General features: G+C 39.1%; 2 protein-coding genes across 3 annotated transcripts in view; both read left to right on the top strand.

Annotated features, from left to right (window-relative positions):
- Positions 1-1,177, top strand: part of LOC124132049 (transport and Golgi organization 2 homolog) — a 33,607-nt gene extending 32,430 nt beyond the window's left edge. For both annotated transcript variants that reach the window (XM_048396480.1, XM_048396479.1), the window contains one exon: positions 902-1,177. In XM_048396480.1, coding sequence (XP_048252437.1) covers positions 902-1,040 — 139 coding nt within the window. In that variant the 3' untranslated portion in view covers positions 1,041-1,177. The remainder of the gene's footprint in view (positions 1-901) is intronic.
- Positions 1,178-16,714: 15,537 nt separating this feature from the next.
- On the top strand, positions 16,715-17,419 carry LOC124131939 (PE-PGRS family protein PE_PGRS16-like). The gene has a single exon (XM_046495472.2). The coding sequence runs from the start codon at positions 16,715-16,717 to the stop codon at positions 17,417-17,419; it is 705 nt and encodes a 234-aa protein (XP_046351428.2).
- The last annotated feature ends 858 nt before the right edge of the window (positions 17,420-18,277 follow it).

The raw sequence follows: 18,277 nt of genomic DNA, 5'->3' as shown, positions 1-18,277 counted from the left end.
TTCACGGGTGATGAAGGAATGTTGTGTGTAGAGACCAGAGTTGATGTATGTATTCACGGGTGATGAAGGAACGTAGTGTATAGAGACCAGAGTTGATGTATGTATTCACGGGTGATGAAGGAATGTAGTGTGTAGAGACCAGAGTTGATGTATGTATTCACGGGTGATGAAGGAACGTAGTGTGTAGAGACCAGAGTTGATGTATGTATTCGCGGGTTATGAAGGAACGTAGTGTGTAGAGACGAGAGTTGATGTATGTATTCACGGGTGATGAAGGAACGTAGTGTGTAGAGACCAGAGTTGATGTATGTATTCACGGGTGATGAAGGAATGTAGTGTGTAGAGGCCAGAGTTGATGTATGTATTCACGGGTGATGAAGGAATGTAGTGTGTAGAGACCAGAGTTGATGTATGTATTCACGGGTGATGAAGGAATGTAGTGTGTAGAGGCCAGAGTTGATGTATGTATTCACGGGTGATGAAGGAACGTAGTGTGTAGAGACCAGAGTTGATGTAAGTATTCACGGGTGATGTAGGAATGTAGTGTGTAGAGACAGAAGTTGATGTATGTATTCACGGGTGATGAAGGAACGTAGTGTGTAGAGACCAGAGTTGATGTATGTATTCACGGGTGATGTAGGAACGTAGTGTGTAGAGACCAGAGTTGATGTATGTATTTACGGGTGATGAAGTAACGTAGTGTGTAGAGACCAGAGTTGATGTATGTATTCACGGGTGATGAAGGAGCGTAGTGTGTAGAGACAAGAGTTGATGTATGTATTCACGGGTGATGAAGGAATGTAGTGTATACGTAACTCACATCAGCCGTATATTCAGTGTGTTATAAAGCAGCCTGACCCCAACTCTGTGAATATAATTACATGTGCTTTCCTGTTGTCAGGACGAACACTGTCATCCTGGTGGACAGCAATGGTCGGTGTGACTACATTGAACGATCCCTTGTGACTCCAGTGAAACAAGAAGATCCACAAACAACCACCAAAACATTTTCTTTCCACATTGACCTGACCTCCATATAACATCCAGCATGTCTTGTAGTTTAAATATGCTACTCAAAAGAAGTTAAAGAACACCCAAATAAGTTATCAAAATCACACAAAAAATAAATCGTGGCCACAGGAACAACACTGATTGGGAAAGATATGTATTTAATCATGACATTTCATTGACGAAAGAAATGCTGGCATACAGCTGACCAGAGCAAATCAATATGAATTGCATGTACCCTATAAATCAAAAGTCACACACTACAGTTCAGGATAATCCTGTTCCTTCAATATCGGGTATGCCCACCCCTGGAAGCAATACAATCCTGACATCTTCTACGCATAGATCGGACAAGCTGCTGCAGTGTTGTCTGTGGAATTGCTTGCCATTCCTGATGAAGAAATCCTAACAGTTGCTGGAGATTAACAGGAGGTGGGTGGTTAGCTTGAACGGCTCTTCCCAAGGCATCCCAAAGATGTTCAATGGGCGCCAGATCTGGCGAATAAGCAGGCCATTGCATAACGGTAATCTGCCTTTGTCTGTGATAGTCAGTGATAATCCGAGCACGATGGGGTCGTGCATTGTCGTCCTGAAGGATAGCACCTTGACCAATCTGACGAAGTGTGGGCAATACCAGGGGTTCAAGAATCTCATCACGATACCTGGCAGCATTCAGATTCCCGACAATATGGTACAGAGGAGTCCTGTGATTCCAACTGAATCCTCCCCATACCATCACTGATCCCCCACCAAAAGCGACACGTTCACGTACTGTGGCATCAGTGAATCTCTCTCCAGTACGACGCCACACCCGTATTCTTCCATCATTGAGCTGCAAACAGAATCGCGACTCGTCTGTAAACAGTACACAAGACCATTGCTGTCTGTTCCAACGCACATGTTGTCGACACCAAGCCAGACGTGCTGTTCTGTGAACTGGACGTAAAGGTGGTGTCACTGCTTGTCGTCGACTTCTCAAGTGCGCAGCTCGTAAACGGTTTCGCACAGTCTGATCACTAACGACAGTGTTATTGACAGCCCTTTACTGTAACCTGAGGTTGTTTGCTGTTGATGTACGCTGCCTGAGTGCTTGGAGAACCAGGTATCGGTCATCACGTTGTGAGGTACACCTTGGCCGTCCAGAACGATGTCGCTCTTGCACTCTGCCAGTGGCAGCAAAACAATGCCAAAGGGTGTGAATGACAGAGGGGGACACCTGCAATCTTCTGCCCACTCCACGTAAAGAAAGGCCATCCTGGAGCCAACCAATAGCTCGTCCTCTATCAACATCAGTCAGATGTCGTCTCTGTGGCATGGTTTTGGAAAGTGTGATAACACGATCATCGTCATCGCCTTCTTAAAGGGAAAGCATGCACATGCACCATGAACATCACCACTTTCATATGCTGAGCATGAACATTGTGTTGGTTGTTGCTAAGGACAGGTGCAGCGTTGTGTTTGGGAGACAATATTCCTGTGTTTTGCTCATGTTTTCAATTCATTTGCATGACTACCAGAAGTGTTTCCAGAAAGTGTCAGGAGGATCAGCAATACCCCAGATGTGGTGCAACATGTTGCCAAACATTAGATGATAGTAATGTTATAACACATAATGCCATGACCAATTTGCTAAATCGTGTATTATATATCTGGTGTTCTTTAACTTCTTTTGAGTAGTATATTTTGCTGACCTAAGTTAGCTCCCCTTAACCAGAATATTATGCAGATAAATTGCGTGTTATCTCACCTACTATTTTCTTCAAAATGTTTGATGCTCAAGTTCAACCAATCTTATTATATGGATCAGAGGTCTGGGGTTTTGAAACCTATTACAATATTGAAAAGGTACACTTAACTGCATGTAAAAGATTTCTAAATGTTTCTAAATCAGCTCCAAATCATATGGTCTATGGCGAATGTGGTAGATACCCGTTATATATTTGTTCATATTTACGTTTACTCAGATACTGGCTCAAAATAACAGAGATGTCGCGGGAACGAATCTCAAGAAAATGCTACGAAATGCTTGTCTATCGTGATAGTGTTGGTTACGTAACCTGGGCATCAAACATTAAGCATTTACTCTTCTCTCACGGATTTGGATATGTTTGGCTAAATCAAAGCGTTGGAGACAAAATGTATTTTCTTAGCTCTTTTAAGCAGGTAGCAATTGATATGTTTACTCAAAACTGGAGGTCGTCACTAGATAACAGTACACGCTACGACGTCTATAATACCTTTAAATATTGTCTAACACCTTAGGTTTACCTGCATACTATAACAGAGAGAAAAATTAGAGACACATTTATTAAACTTAGGCTAGGGTTAAATGATTTGATGTGCAACAGTGGTCGCTTCTCCTCTATTCCTAAGGATATGCGTTTTTGTCCATTCTGCGAAAACCATATTGAAAACGAATTACACTTTTTGTTTATATGTCCAATTTACGACAACCTAAGATTGAAATATATGCCTGATATCACTAAGAACCACTATTCCATGAACAAAATATTATCTTTTAATGGTATCCCTAGTCAAAAATTAACTAAGATATTACAATACATCTATCAAAGTCTACGAGTGCGTAGTAAATTACTTAGTGAATCCAATATGTCCAGAAAAAAATAGTTGTTATTGAAACTTTCGCATTTAGATCAGGAGTATCTACATTTCATTTTTGTCTGTTTGTTTCTACTAGAACTGCATATACATTTAAATTGTCAAATTGTCATGACATGATGAGTATATTACTGATAGATTCTTTTGTAATGAAGGTCGTGCTATGCTATTCCATTCCTTTTGTATTTTATACTACTACTGCCACTGTGGTTATTACCACTGTTATTACAATACCTCTAATACATGTCAAGCATCATATTAGTTATCCAATAATTATATAATGCACTGTACAGCTGTAAATGATATTGTTTATCTGTATGAGTATATGGGCCAATGGCCTTTCATACAATAATGATTGATTGATTGATTGAGTAGTATATTTTGCTGACCTACGTTAGCTCCCCTTAACCAGAATATTATGCAGAGCAATGTCAAATCCCAGATTTTTGCTGGTTTTGTTTTTCGGTTTGTCTTTACCATATCCCAGCTCATGGGTTCAACAAAATGGTAAACATCTAAGACCTGCATAACTTCAGGCTTTCCTCCCACATTAAGCTGACACTGTGATATAAATGGAATATTGTTTTATGTGGCATTGAACCAAACTCACTCACTCATTTTTGTTGGTGAAGAGGTATTGGTGTTGTTGGTGTTGGTTTGTTTGTTATAGTTTCGTTTCATTTCATGTTGTTTAATGCTGCACTCAGCAATACACCAGCTATATGACAGCGGTCTGTAAATAATCGAGTTTGGACCAGACAATCCAGTGATTGATATCATGACCATCGATCCAATTGGGATATGATGACGTGCATCTACCAAGTCAGCGCACCTGATCCCCGATCCCTATAGTCACCTCTTACGACAAGCATGGGTTGCTGAAGACCTATTCTACCCCGGATCTTCTGTTTGTGGTAGTGAGATGGGCATATTTAAAAGCTGTGCCCCAATCCTGTGTCATATTCATGAATCATGTCAATTATTCCATCCCTGTTGTTTTGTTGAATATTTGGGTTGGCTGATAGGTGCATGTTTGCTGATACTTATAAGTGAAAATAAGCCATTCTGGCGATACTGAATATGCATAAAGTAAAGACAATGATTGCAAAGTGCATTTTCAAGAAATATCCATTTTGCTAGCGATAAACATAACGGTTGAGTTTTGATCACACAGTTACAATGCAGGTAAGGATCGGCAGTCTGGTGCCTGCAGGCGGTTTATGTTTTGCAGTGCGTCTGTCTCAAAGTCGGTCAATAGGGCCTTAAATACAAATCTGGAAATGTTTTTTCTTTCAGTTCGTGCTGGTAATGTATGGACGCTGCCATTCGGAGTCTGCTTTCTAAAACGATTCAATTTCTTTTCCGCCTGGAACTTCCTGATTATCTTCGTTTTCAAGATACAGTAAAGAGATATGAGTAGGGTAAAAACCTCCAGTTCAGCACAGACAATGGAATCCTCACACTAAACAATTGATTCCTCACACTAAAACATCCTCAATTCTCCATCCTTAATCCTCAATCCTCACAGTGACAAAACAATCCTCATAGTAAACAATGAAACCCTCGCACTAAACAATACAATCCTCACACTAAAACATCCTCAATCCTCACAGTAAACAATGGAATCCTCACCTTAAAACAATCCTCGATCCGCAATCCTCAATCCTCAATCCTCACACTAAAACATCTTCAGTCCTACATCCTCAATCCTCACAGTGAACAATAAAATCCTCCTAGTTAACAATACAATCCTCAATCTTGAATCCTCAATCTTGAATCCTCATAGGAAACCTATCCTCAACCCTCGATCTTGAATCCTCACAGTAAACAATCAAAATCCTCACAAGCAATAACAATCCTCACAAATCTCAAAGAATAAGTGGAGCATGATAGAACACAAATATCATAGCTACAAAATATAAATATGTTCATTGTGTGTTTGTGAAAAGAATCCTCAATGAACAAGATACACTTCTATCATTATCTTAAGATTAATCAAAATGAAGATTGAATGTATCGTTCACTACACCCCATGATGAGGTACAATATCAATAACAATGCAATGAGGTTAGAATGTGAGGTTCCCCAATGAGCTTCATATGAGAAATATGTGGTGGGTGAGTGTGCAGTTTGTTTGTTTTTTGTCCTGAACATTGCTATGAATCAATTTGAAATCATCCAATCATTATGCTCCACGTTAAGTTTGAATCGCACCAATAGACAACAATATATATTTAGTTATGACAGCTTATATATTCAAGAACTCGATTGAACAGCACATTGAGTTCATCGCTATTGCTACAGACATAAGAGAAAAAACATGTCTGCTCATTAATTCTCTTTCTACACTTGGAAGTTTGTACAGCGAGAGGCGAGAGGCTAACCAGCTACAGGAAAATATTATCCTGAAATCTTCAGACATCTTTCAAAATCGTCAACAGTGCGTGTCAAATGCTAAGACTCTCTTTCAACTGGATGATTCTGATGATACATTCAAAAGAGTTATCACCAAACACACAAGAACATTTCTACCACAGGTTGATGAAGTAGATGCATATCACGAGCTCAGACATGTGGAAGAACTCTTAACACTCTGTTACAGTCTGGTAGTGTCCAAGATGATACAGCAGTTTTCTTGTGAATTGTGTTTTGGATGCATGTTTGAAACAGAAGAAGAATCAATTCATGCCTGTAATTTATCAGAAGAAGAACAAGTGGAAAAGTATTTTTCAGCTGCAATCAACGATCTTAAAGATGAACATGTTTTAGATAAATGGATGAGCATTATAGTTGATGATCCATCGGTGAAAAATCCCTTTAACTTTCTTCCTTATCAGTGTAAGGATAACCGTGACTCACACTTTAAAACTACTCAGTGGTTGGAACGATTGAAACAACGAACTGTTAAAATGTTGCTCTTGGAAAAACGTTTGTTATAGACGATCACTACTATATTTTCTTTTTCATATATCATTCTACATATTAATCATATAAAAGAAAGTTACCATTGTATTTGTCTACATATATGAATATATTTTGATATAGAAATTACACCAAGAGTTACAGAGGAAGCAATACCCCAACTTGAAACTTCACAAGGTAGAGCGCTTTGTGAATAACCAAGATGCTTACAGTTTACACAAACCAGTAAACCACAGATTCCAGAGAATGAAAGTGAGGGTAAATTCCATCAATGAAATGTTTGATGTAGACTTGGCTGACCTGAGTCGCTTCAGTAAAGAGAATATTGTTGGTATCAGGTATTTGCTTGTGGTTATTGACATTCTCAGTCGATTTGCCTTTGCTATTCCTTTGACAAACAAAAGACCAGAAACTGTACTTAAAGCCTTCAAAGAAATCCTTCGAACACGCAAACCAAACAAGGTGCGTGTTGATTCTGGATCAGAATTCAAAGGAGTATTCAAATCCTTTCTAGCTAAACATTACATCACTATCACCATTGCTCGAAATGAAAATATCAAAAGCAATTATGTGGAGCGTTTCAACAGAACCCTGAAGTCATTAATCACACGATATATGACACATAACAATACTAAACATTATATACATGTTCTCCCAAAATTGATGAACAACTACAACCACACAATTCATTCTTCACTACCCCATCTATCTCCTGTGCAAGTCAACAAGAATAACCAACTGGAAGTGTGGGAACATTTGTATGTCAAACCCCTACAATCCGCTAAACCAAGAAAAGCAAAGAAATTTGTATATAAAGTAGGTGATCTTGTACGTATCCCATATCTCCGAAAACCCTTCAGCAAAGAGCTTGATTTGAAGTGGACAGAAGAACTGTTTAAAGTAGCCAGACGATTCAAAAGACAAGAGATACCACAGTATAAGATCAAAGATTTTCATGATGAAATCATCAAGGGAAGCTTTTACTCCAATGAGCTGCAAAAGGTGAACAAAGACGAACAAGTACTGTGGCAAGTGCAGAATATTTTAAAGAAAAAACGTGTAAAAGGACTCTTGTATTAGTACATTGGTTAGGTTGTCCGAGTTCATTTGATTCCTGGGTGGAGGAAGCTGAATTAAAAGACCTCTAATGGAGAAATACATTTTTCTCAAGAGCTCTGACTCCAAGCAGTCTTATTTTCCAGACAATACACCTTACAAATTCCGAGTCAAACTGAATCAAAGGTTGAATTTAGATGGTTTCTGGGTGGTGTCTTTGACTGAGCTCCATTTTGGAAAAGTTTATATCTCTGACCTGAATGATACTTATGTGGATGTGTTGTGCAATATTTGTGACAGTTCCTTAGTAGGAGAACATCAGATGCCTATATTGAGACGGATCGACCTTAGACAGGCTCCTTCCTATACCTTTGCCAATGAATACGTCATTCCCATCAAAGTGAAGGAGACTCCACATATAGAACTGCATATAAAAGCATGTAACGGTACATTTATCATTTTTAAAGGAAGAGACACATGCAACGCTACACTTGAGACGTTACCCTTTCATTGAGTAAACCATGGAGTCCATGCCACTGTATGTAACTGACTATAACAAATGGAAGAATAATTTCAAGAAGCACATGAAAGGTACTTCTGCTTTGGTCAATGGTAAACCTCATCCAAAGGTGATACCTACTCGTCTTCAGACCCAACAAGAAGAACCAAAGGTGAAAGTGGAAGTCACATCAGAGGCACAGAGTGTGGTAGAGAGAGCTGATGCAAAAGAGAAGCGTCGGAGATCTTTAAAGAGAGCTGCAGGCAACCCCATCACCACTTCAAAGAAGATCCGTCAGACCGACAACATCCCTTCTAAGACAGCTAAATTGCTCCAGTGTACACCTGTGCAAGGGAACGATATTTTCAGTTAAAATATGGCTTTGCTTAATCAATTTTGAAGAATTAGTACCTCCTTCTCTGAATCTCTTCACTCTTCCGCCCTACCAGACCAGCATCACTCAACATTATTTTGATGAAATACGTCCAGTCAGCCAAATCAATGACTCATCCCCCTTGGAATTTCAAGTCAACAATGCAGGTAGTGATTATATTGATCTGAATCGTACACGTTTGCATGTAAAACTTAAGGTGAAACATGCAGATGGTACAAACCTGGATGTAAAAGAACCTGTTGCAACAGTGAACCTGTTCCTGCAATCCCTCTTCTCTCAAGTCTCTGTGTACCTTCAGAATCAATTGGTGTCCTCCACCAACAATCACTATGCCTACAAGAGCATGATGAAAACTCTGTTGAACTATGGTGCAGAAGCTAAGAACACTCAACTGAATTCACAACTGTTCTACAAAGATATTAGCACACAACACCTTGTTTCAAGATTCTAATGCTTTCTTCCCATATACCAAGAGTGAGGTTAAAGTAACCTCGATTCCAAGCACTCAGCTGACTGCGACCATTGATGGATTGAGCAATCCAATCGCCAACCGTTATATTGTAGGCTTTGTGGACAGTAGCAGTTTGAATGGTTCCTACAATGGTAACCCCTACAACTTCAAATCTTCTATGTTGAAAAGCATCAGTCTCTACATCAATGGAGTTAGTGTTCCTGGAAGACCAACCCAGTCAGATGACATTGAGAGCTATGTGAACATGTTTGATGGATTATGTTTGTGGAGGAAGAATACAGGAAATACTATCAGCAGAAGTGACTTTTTGCTGGGGAGCGCTCTTTTTGTCTTTGATATTAATACAGTGTGCAGTGAATCTGAATATTTGAATCTGCTGAAATCAGGAAGCACTCGGTTGGAGATTGAGTTCAAATCAGCACTTGCACACACCCTAAGTTTCATTGTCATGAGTGAAAGAAATTCTCTCATTGAGGTTGACAAGACCAGGAACGTGTTTGTCAAGTAGGAACAACAACAACAATGAAATCCTCTGAGCTCTTGTGTGCTAAACAATGTGATCCGGTATTAAGGAAACATGTCTTTGGAGTGTATGCCAAAGATACTCTACCGAGACTTAGCAAAAACATGTTAACATGAGGTGTGGGGCTTATTGTCAATACAGAGCTTACTCATCAAAGACGTCACTAGATAGCTTTGTATATCAAAGGCAGCACTGCTGAACTGTTTGATAGCTTAGCTGAACCGGTAGATTTTGTTTTTGTCAGGTATTTAAAGTCTTGTGTATCACATTTCTATCATAATGCACAACCACTGCAATTGATAAATACCCAGACTTGTGGACTTTTTTGCTTTGTACTTTTTATTGTGTAAAGTCAAGTTGGATGTAACCCTACAGAACTTTGACATGAAACAACTGTATGACAATGATGCCTATGTCTCTACATTGAACTGTTATTATTTTAGATATTATACTCTTTCCTGTCATCTCTATGTATAATGATTACTATACATATATTCTTTGTCTGTGTATCAAATTAATAAATGAAAAATAAAAATTAGCTTAAGTGAACAATGTTGTTGTGTGTTATTTATTAAACTGATTTAAATATTGCTTCCCAATGCATACAACTTACAGTTGTACGCTGAACTTTGAAAAAAACAACACCATGTCATGTTTGTTGCCTTTCCAAACACCCGCCACCCTATCAGTGATTGGTGGATCTTCCTCAGGGAAAACTATGTGGGTTAAAAGACTGTTAGAAGAAGCTGATATCATGTTTGACAAAGCCCCAAATCTTATTGTGTACTGTTATGGAGTATGGCAGAACCTGTTTGGAGAGATGCAAGATACTGTGGATCATATTCAGTTTCATGAAGGCCTCCCTTCTGAAAATCAACTACAGTCATGGTCCACACAATCAGACCACAACATGTTGCTGGTGACAGATGATTTAATGATGAGTATTTGTAAAAGTAAATTAATGTTGAATCTTTACACAACCCTGTCTCATCATTGGGGTATTAGTGTGATTAACATACAACAGTCTGCTTATCCGAAAGAAGAGTGTAACCGCACCATTTCTCTCAACACCCACTATGTTGTCTTGTTGAGTAACCCCAGATCAGCTCATGAATATAAGATTTTGGCTTCCCAAATATTCCCTGGACAGGCTAAATATTTTAATGAGGACTTTCAAGATGCTGTAAGTGGTAAACAATTTGGATACCTCATGATTGATGCCTCTCCCTATGCCGATCCTCAATATGGACGTTTGCGCAGCGGTATCTTCCCAGAGGATGTATGTACAGTATATATTCCGAAATAAGAAACCATATAAATCATACCAATAAGACATGAGATATCTCATTTGAGTTGGTACCATTGAGGAATAAACAGCAACAGCAGCAGCAGCAGCTTACCCTGTCTTTCAACAATGGATGTCTGTGGTCGATTTGATAATTTTACTAAGGATGGAGAGGTGGTTACACCATCATATCCTGATGGATTTAAGTACTCTGACAGATTAAAATCGTTTACTAATTGGCCACTTCAGATGAAACAAACTCATGAGTTAATGACAAAAGCAGGGTTCATATACACAGGACAATCGGACAAAGTGTATTGCTTCATGTGTCAACTGAGAGTGCACAAGTGGATACCTGTGGATGATCCTATGACAGAACATTTCCGGTTGTCTCCCAACTGCAGGTACCTACACATGATTGATCACCCCAATACCACAACACAATCGGGGTTAAATACAGTCAAAGTAGATGAACGTGTACATTCACTTGTTACACCTCAGTCAAGCAGGATGGGGGCCTTACTACAGCAATATCTACCTTTTCTACAAACCTTACAGGAGGCCAATACCAAACAGAGAAAGGCTTTACTTCAACATATTTCCAGAGATCAAATGAAAGCTATTAGCACCTTATTGTTGAACATTTTGAAAGCCAATATTCCAGTGTCTGATAACAAACAGAACATTAGAGCTTTGACAGGCAAGACATTCAGTCATGGTGCAAAGGAGGAGCTGTTGTTGAAGCAGCATACTATCTTGCCCATCTGTGTGAACGCTTTGAGAACTTACTTACAACATGAGCAAAGCAATGGTGCTTCTGTCCAGAGACACCTAACAACGTATGGAGGACGACCAGCAAGCTCAGACGAAGATGACTCTTTGTCAGGAACATCAGACAGCGACACAGAAGACACAGAAGACACCACAGACTCTGAATAATCAGTCTTCTGTAAATGCAGAGGTTAAACCCAAGGAGGATGTTGTGGAAGAGAACACCACAGAGCATCTTTTAAATCAACTCTTGTATGGTGTTAAATCTAGTAAAAGGATTGGTAAGCTGATGAAATTATGGAGGCGTGTCAAGGAGAAACTGAACTTCAATACACAATTTGAACTTTTGACTGAACAAGGAAATTGTAGTACCAGAGACTAATGTTATAGAACTCACTCGTTTTGCTATTTTGCATCAGGGTTCTGCACCTACTGGATACACAATGTTTCAACAACTTCTTAAACAGTTTAATGTTCCCAATCATCTATTGTTCAAACCAAGGAAGAAAACCTCAAAAGATAAAACTCTTTATGTTAAACAACGAGTCATCAAAGGTGTACCAGGAAGAAAACACTTTAAAGAACTTGAATCTTTGTAAATGTTTCTTGCAAGATATAATATATATGTGTAAGAACTTCTAATACTATTTAATAAACTCGTATGCTGTGGGTGAAAACACCAACTTCTTTGTTATTTATCTTTTATTCAACATCAATATCATCAAAGAAAGGAACATATAGTTTGTACAGGTATTTTACAGCCTTTTATTCACAATCATCTATTCAATGTTCATTTTTATGCGAAGCTGATATTTAAGCTTCTCTTTTCTATCATCAGAAAAGAAAATGTCATGCATAAAGTCTATACTCTCATAGCAAGGTATCACAAAGTTCTAGGGGAAAACCTCTGATCTCATGCCTGGCTTTCTCTAAAACCTAAGCATGTGCTAGAACATGTAATGCATCATCAAAATATACATCCACAACCTCATTGCTTAACCACATGATGCATTGCTGATGCACTTGTGAGGAGTGGTCAACTTGACATCCATAACAGTTGTCATTACATAGCTTCCGTACCATTCTCTGAAGTTCATCTTCTCTAGAACACCTTCAAACAGGGGCTTATCATTATGAGATGAAAGCCATTGTCTACTGATATAGACTCTGTGTACTGTCACATTATAAGGTCTCAGGTCCTGCATTGTGGATACTCTATTGTCCAATTGTCTGCCAACTCTCCCTATCCATCCTAGACCAGCCTTTTGTGCATCTTCACGCCTCTTGAATATGTTCAAGCTTTCATATGCCACTTGTTGGAACCTATGACCTGATAGACATATTGACGTGCTATAGTTGTGCTCATTCTGAAAACAAAAAAAAAGAAGAAGAAAAAAAAGAGTAAGAGAATAACTTGCAAACATTTACTTAAAGCTATGGTAGTGATATTGTCTTGTCATATTGTTATCCATTCCGAAAACATAAAAATAGAAAGTAAGTGAATAATTCAAGAATGAACAAGTTAAAAAACTAAACTGTGTGTTGATTTTGAATGAAATGCAAATCAGGTACCTGAGGTATACAATGCCTTCCAAGCCTTCCAATGTGTCGGCCAAGGTTGCTTTTTGTTTGGTGAATATCCATAAGGTACACTGTGAATACCATCCTCTAACACATATCGCTTATCATCTAAAGGAGTGAGAGCTACTTTACACTGTTTTGCAGTGTATAATGTATTATTATATGATTGAATGAGATGAAAAGAACAAGCAAAAGCTTTGCATGTGAAGAGACATTCTTTGTACATGTTATGTGTCAGCTTCTTTTTGATGACTGATTTCTTGATACCTTTGGCAGTCTTTTTTTCAACAATGCTCTTTGTGTCTTTTTGTGTTAGAAATGAATACATTTTACTTTTCAACCCCACAAACTCTAATATGATTTCTCCAGCAGCCTCATCTTTCATTTTACCAGTCACTTTTTTTGTTGTGTTCTGAATACAATGGATCCTTGAGAGGATAATTGCTGGTATCAAATAAATGTAAATTGTGTTTCATGAATGTGTAGGGATCAAGCAAAGGTTCATGAGGAGGGGCATGGATGTGTAGAAACAGACTGTCTGTGTCAGTCATGAGCAAGTCAACCATTCAGGTCCATATTGTTGTTGCATGTCATCATAATAGAAAGAGAGGATTTCATATTTGGCTGGGTCTAAAATGGTGAAACCAACTGCAATGGGTTGATCTAAATGAACACTCACTTTGTTCATTTCTACTGCCACCACGTCCTTAGAAAATATGTTCACCTGTTTGAAATTGTTTTTTGCTGCATATTTGAGCAATTGAGTTTTTTTAGTGACTAAATGCACTGTTTTGTGTTTTCTTTTGTTCATGCAAAACCGTCCAAAGACAAAATTGTTCATAAGTTTATAACGGTCTTTATCACAGACATCAGTAGCCTGTTTACGTTTGTTCAAATTGAGTTCAATGTAAGGTTTCAACCATGGGGCTTGAGCAAACTTGAGCACTCTATGTATGTGTTGAAGAACTAAGCCATACCTCAAATACAACTGTAGGGTTTTGACATGCACCACATAGTTGAAACGATCTTTCAAAGTGGCAAACAATTTTTTCCCTGAAGCTTTTGGTTTTCTTTCTTGACCTGTTTTGGTAGGTGTTTGAAACTGGCTGAGTAACTCTTTGTGATAGGGAGAAAAGTCTTCAAAAGGAATATTGTCATGAGTGGGTGCCATAGGTAAGGCAGCGTGGTTTTCATGCAAATAGGTTGGGTAAAGCAGATCCACTTCTAAAATATAGCCTGTATCCCCTTGTACGTCCATGCTTGTCCAGTCAGTGGTAGCATATTCACTAGGCTTCATGAACTGATACTGACCAAGAGGAAGGGGTTCTAGCATGACTGTTGCATAGAAAGAATTCACATCATAATACATGAGATAAGAAGTCTCTTTGCATGGATCAAAATCAGACATGAATTCATTGTTGCTATGGGCATATTTTGTTCCTATGTTACTCAACCCTCCTCGAATAGAATTTTCTATGAAATTGTAGGAATCTACATCAGTGAACAAATCCAGGTTGACACCTGTGACTTTCATAGCAGCATCGAGACAAAACCCAGGCAAGCTATAATAGTGACAGATGTCGAGGCCATAATCTGTCAAACAGCCTGTTCGGAAAGCCTCAACAATATCAGTCAACAACAAGACATCAACACATACATACAATCGTGTAAAATCACCCATGGTTTGACAATGAAATGTATGCCACAGCTCTTGAGCAAAAGCATAATCTTCATCATTAATGCCTTCATCAGAGAGTGTGCTGTAGAAAGCTTCTTTTGAAGGGAGTGAGGGAGTAAGATGTTCCATGAAGTCATGTGTTCATAAGGATAGGGAAGCTTTCGAGTCAACATACCTACATGGTGAGGAAACTCTTCTTTCAAATAGACAAAGGAATGAATGCCTCTTTTCAGTTGGTTTTGGGTCAATGTATCTAGTGAACCTTGCAAAAATTTGAAAGAATCCAAAAACACTAAATGTTTATCTACAGTGAAGGATAGAAATTGTTCAGAATTATGAGGAATGACTTGAATGTCTCTCTCCCCAAAATTTTGGGCAGCTTCCAGAATCAAATGTGTATCATACCGTTCACTATTGTGTGACATGACTACATCCTTTTTTCTCAATTGGAAATTTAAATTGCACTTGTTGTGCAAGACTTGTCTAAATGCCCCACTCAAGTGATCATGATCTAACACCCTGTCTTTCCCTAAAACACCTCTACATAACCCACAATGAGTAGTGTTTGCTATCTGTAGTCTGTCCTGTTGTGTTAATTGCATAGGTTTAACAGAGTCAAATAAAGTCATAATCTCATGATACTCTTTCAGAATGTGTTCTATAAAGTGTTCAGCTGCTTCTTTACCTACATAAGATTGTATGGGTTTGGAATATTGTTCATCTGAGCACACCACTTTGTAAGCATAAGCAGAAGGTACATGTTTATTCATACGCATAGCATGATTGTCCTCTGGTATAAATAAACTTTCAAAATCAGCTACAATGAGGAATTTTGCTCTTTCTGTTTTTTTATTGTGAGCGCAAACCAAACTGATACAGGGCTTCCTCAGGTTTGGGTAAGATGGCTGTTTGACATTTTTCAAAGCAGTAAGTCTTGTGCGCTTGCAAACTTGTTATACTAGAAAAGTTGTGAAGACACTTTTTGCAAATATACACAGGATAATCATGAGTTTTGGATCTGACCAGGCGGTTCAAATTTGTGATTAAACAATAATGAGTGTCTGGTGTCTTATCAAGTTCCATAGCTTCATCACCTTCCATACCTAAGATACCTTCAAAATCTTCAGGTTCACTTTCTTGTGAAAGTAACAAATAATCTATCTGTCTACTTTCGTCTATATCATGAACATTGCTGATGAGGAGTGGATACAAAGTGTTATCTTCGTATCCATACACGTTAATAGACAATCGGTTCACTTCTTCAAAGCGTGAGATTTGTTTCAAAGTCATAGGAAAAGTAAAGCCTTCTAATTGAAGCCGATTGACATAAGGTTCATAATGGGTGACCCTCTCTTTATTGCGGATTGCTGGATAGAGTTTGGCTAACACAGAGTACAGGAAACACAATTCATCTTCATTTTTGATGTTGATGATACTTCTGGTTTTATATGCAAGACCTTTTGGTAGTGGAATGTAACTCCCACCTTTGAAAGGTTTGAATTTTGCAAGGGTCAGTTTCATCAACACGATTTTGGCTATATTCAAATTGGAATGTTCTCCTTCATACTCGTCTATTGTGGTAAGTATTTGATGCATAGCTTTCAAGTACTGCTCAATCAAATCACTTCCTACTGTTGCAATCTGCAAGGTGCTGCGAAAGTAGGCATTGTGTCTAAGAATGTCTTCATATTCCGATGTTTCAGACATTCTGATATGAAGACACAACCCCCACTTAAGAGCACGTTTCTGTCTTAATTCTGAGTCAATCACCTCAATGACACCAGATTGTTGATTCACTAAAAAACTCAATGGATCTGTACCATTACCACCTTCAAAATCATAATCTCTCACATCTCCACCCATCGCTTCACGTGAGCAAGGATGAGAATGATTAGGTTCTGAATGGATGGGAGATGGTGAAGGAGATGCTGTAGGAGGTGTCGGTGGATCAGGTGAGGAGGAGATAAAGGGTATTGGTGGGTCAGGTGAAGGGATGGGTGGGGAGGGTGGATCAGGTGAAGGGATAAAGGGTATTGGTGGGTCAGGTGAAGGAATAGGTGGGGAGGGTGGATCAGGTGAAGGGATAAAGGGTATTGGTGGGTCAGGTGAAGGGATGGGTTGGGAGGGTGGATCAGGTGAAGGGATAAAGGGTATTGGTGGGTCAGGTGAAGGGATGGGTGGGGAGGGTGGATCAGGTGAAGGGATAAAGGGTATTGGTGGGTCAGGTGAAGGGATGGGTGGGGAAGGTGGGGAGGGTGGGGAGGGTGAAGGGATAAAGGGTATTGGTGGGTCAGGTGAAGGGATGGGTGGGGAGGGTGAAGGGATAAAGGGTATTGGTGGGTCAGGTGAAGGGATGGGTGGGGAGGGTGGATCAGGTGAAGGGATAAAGGGTATTGGTGGGTCAGGTGAAGGGATGGGTGGGGAAGGTGGGGAGGGTGGGGAGGGTGAAGGGATAAAGGGTATTGGTGGGTCAGGTGAAGGGATGGGTGGGGAGGGTGAAGGGATAAAGGGTATTGGTGGGTCAGGTGAAGGGATGGGTGGGGAGGGTGGATCAGGTGAAGGTATGGGTGGAGAGGGTGGGTCAGAAGCAGCAGCCGGAAAAGAGGTATGAGTTGTTCTCTGTGCCAATTTACCCTTATGCCGGACCCCCACCATATCATGTTTAGTTCTATTGATATGAACTCGCAATGCTTTTGAATTTGGAAATGTTCTGTGGCAGATCTGACAAGAAACATCATTTCTCAAGTTTCTACAGTGTAAAATGTGGGATTGAAAATTAGGTTCATTGTCAAAATGTTTCAAGCAAAGAGCACATTGTTGATGAAAGCAAACTACATGTTTGGAAATGTTCTGATGTGTCTTAACCAATTATCACGTCGAACAAAATTTTCTGACACAAATGACAGACAAATAATGTCCCTATTTTCTTGCAATTCCACTGATGTCTTAACAGATTATGTTTATGTTCAAAACAACCATCACAAGTTTCACATCTGAAAATGCGACATGTGTCATGTTCAGACATATTTCTTAGCCCACCTTATATGAACATTCACAAACTAAAAATAAATCAGTGGATCTTGAGCAAGTTCTGCAAAAATATACAAAAATAAATTGAGAAAATATTCTAACTTTGATGATGGAGTGATAACAATATATCAAATCAGAGACGAGAGGTGCTTACCTGTCTGATGAGTTTACCCTGCTGAAAAATCCAAAAATTGTAATACACTGTTCCAGGTTCAGATAAGGGAGTTGAAGTTTGAGTAAGTGCTACAAGGATAATGTGGATTACACAGAGGCTGTTGGCTAGGTGTGATACCGTGTGCTATTTGAGGATGTATAATGTATACCCCATACAGTTCTCACAGAAACAACCTTGTATTGATTCTTTTAAGTTCCTTTTGAATTTATTTTGAAAAGAAACTTTTCAAAGAGTTGGCTGCACCTTTTGATGTAAACACTAGAT

This window comes from Haliotis rufescens, unplaced genomic scaffold (genome assembly GCF_023055435.1).
Source record: "Haliotis rufescens isolate VD_foot unplaced genomic scaffold, xgHalRufe1.0.p SCAF_15, whole genome shotgun sequence".
Taxonomy (NCBI): Eukaryota; Metazoa; Mollusca; class Gastropoda; order Lepetellida; family Haliotidae; genus Haliotis; species Haliotis rufescens.
Note: the sequence above shows the minus strand (reverse complement) of the source record. Positions and strands in the feature narration are given on the sequence as shown.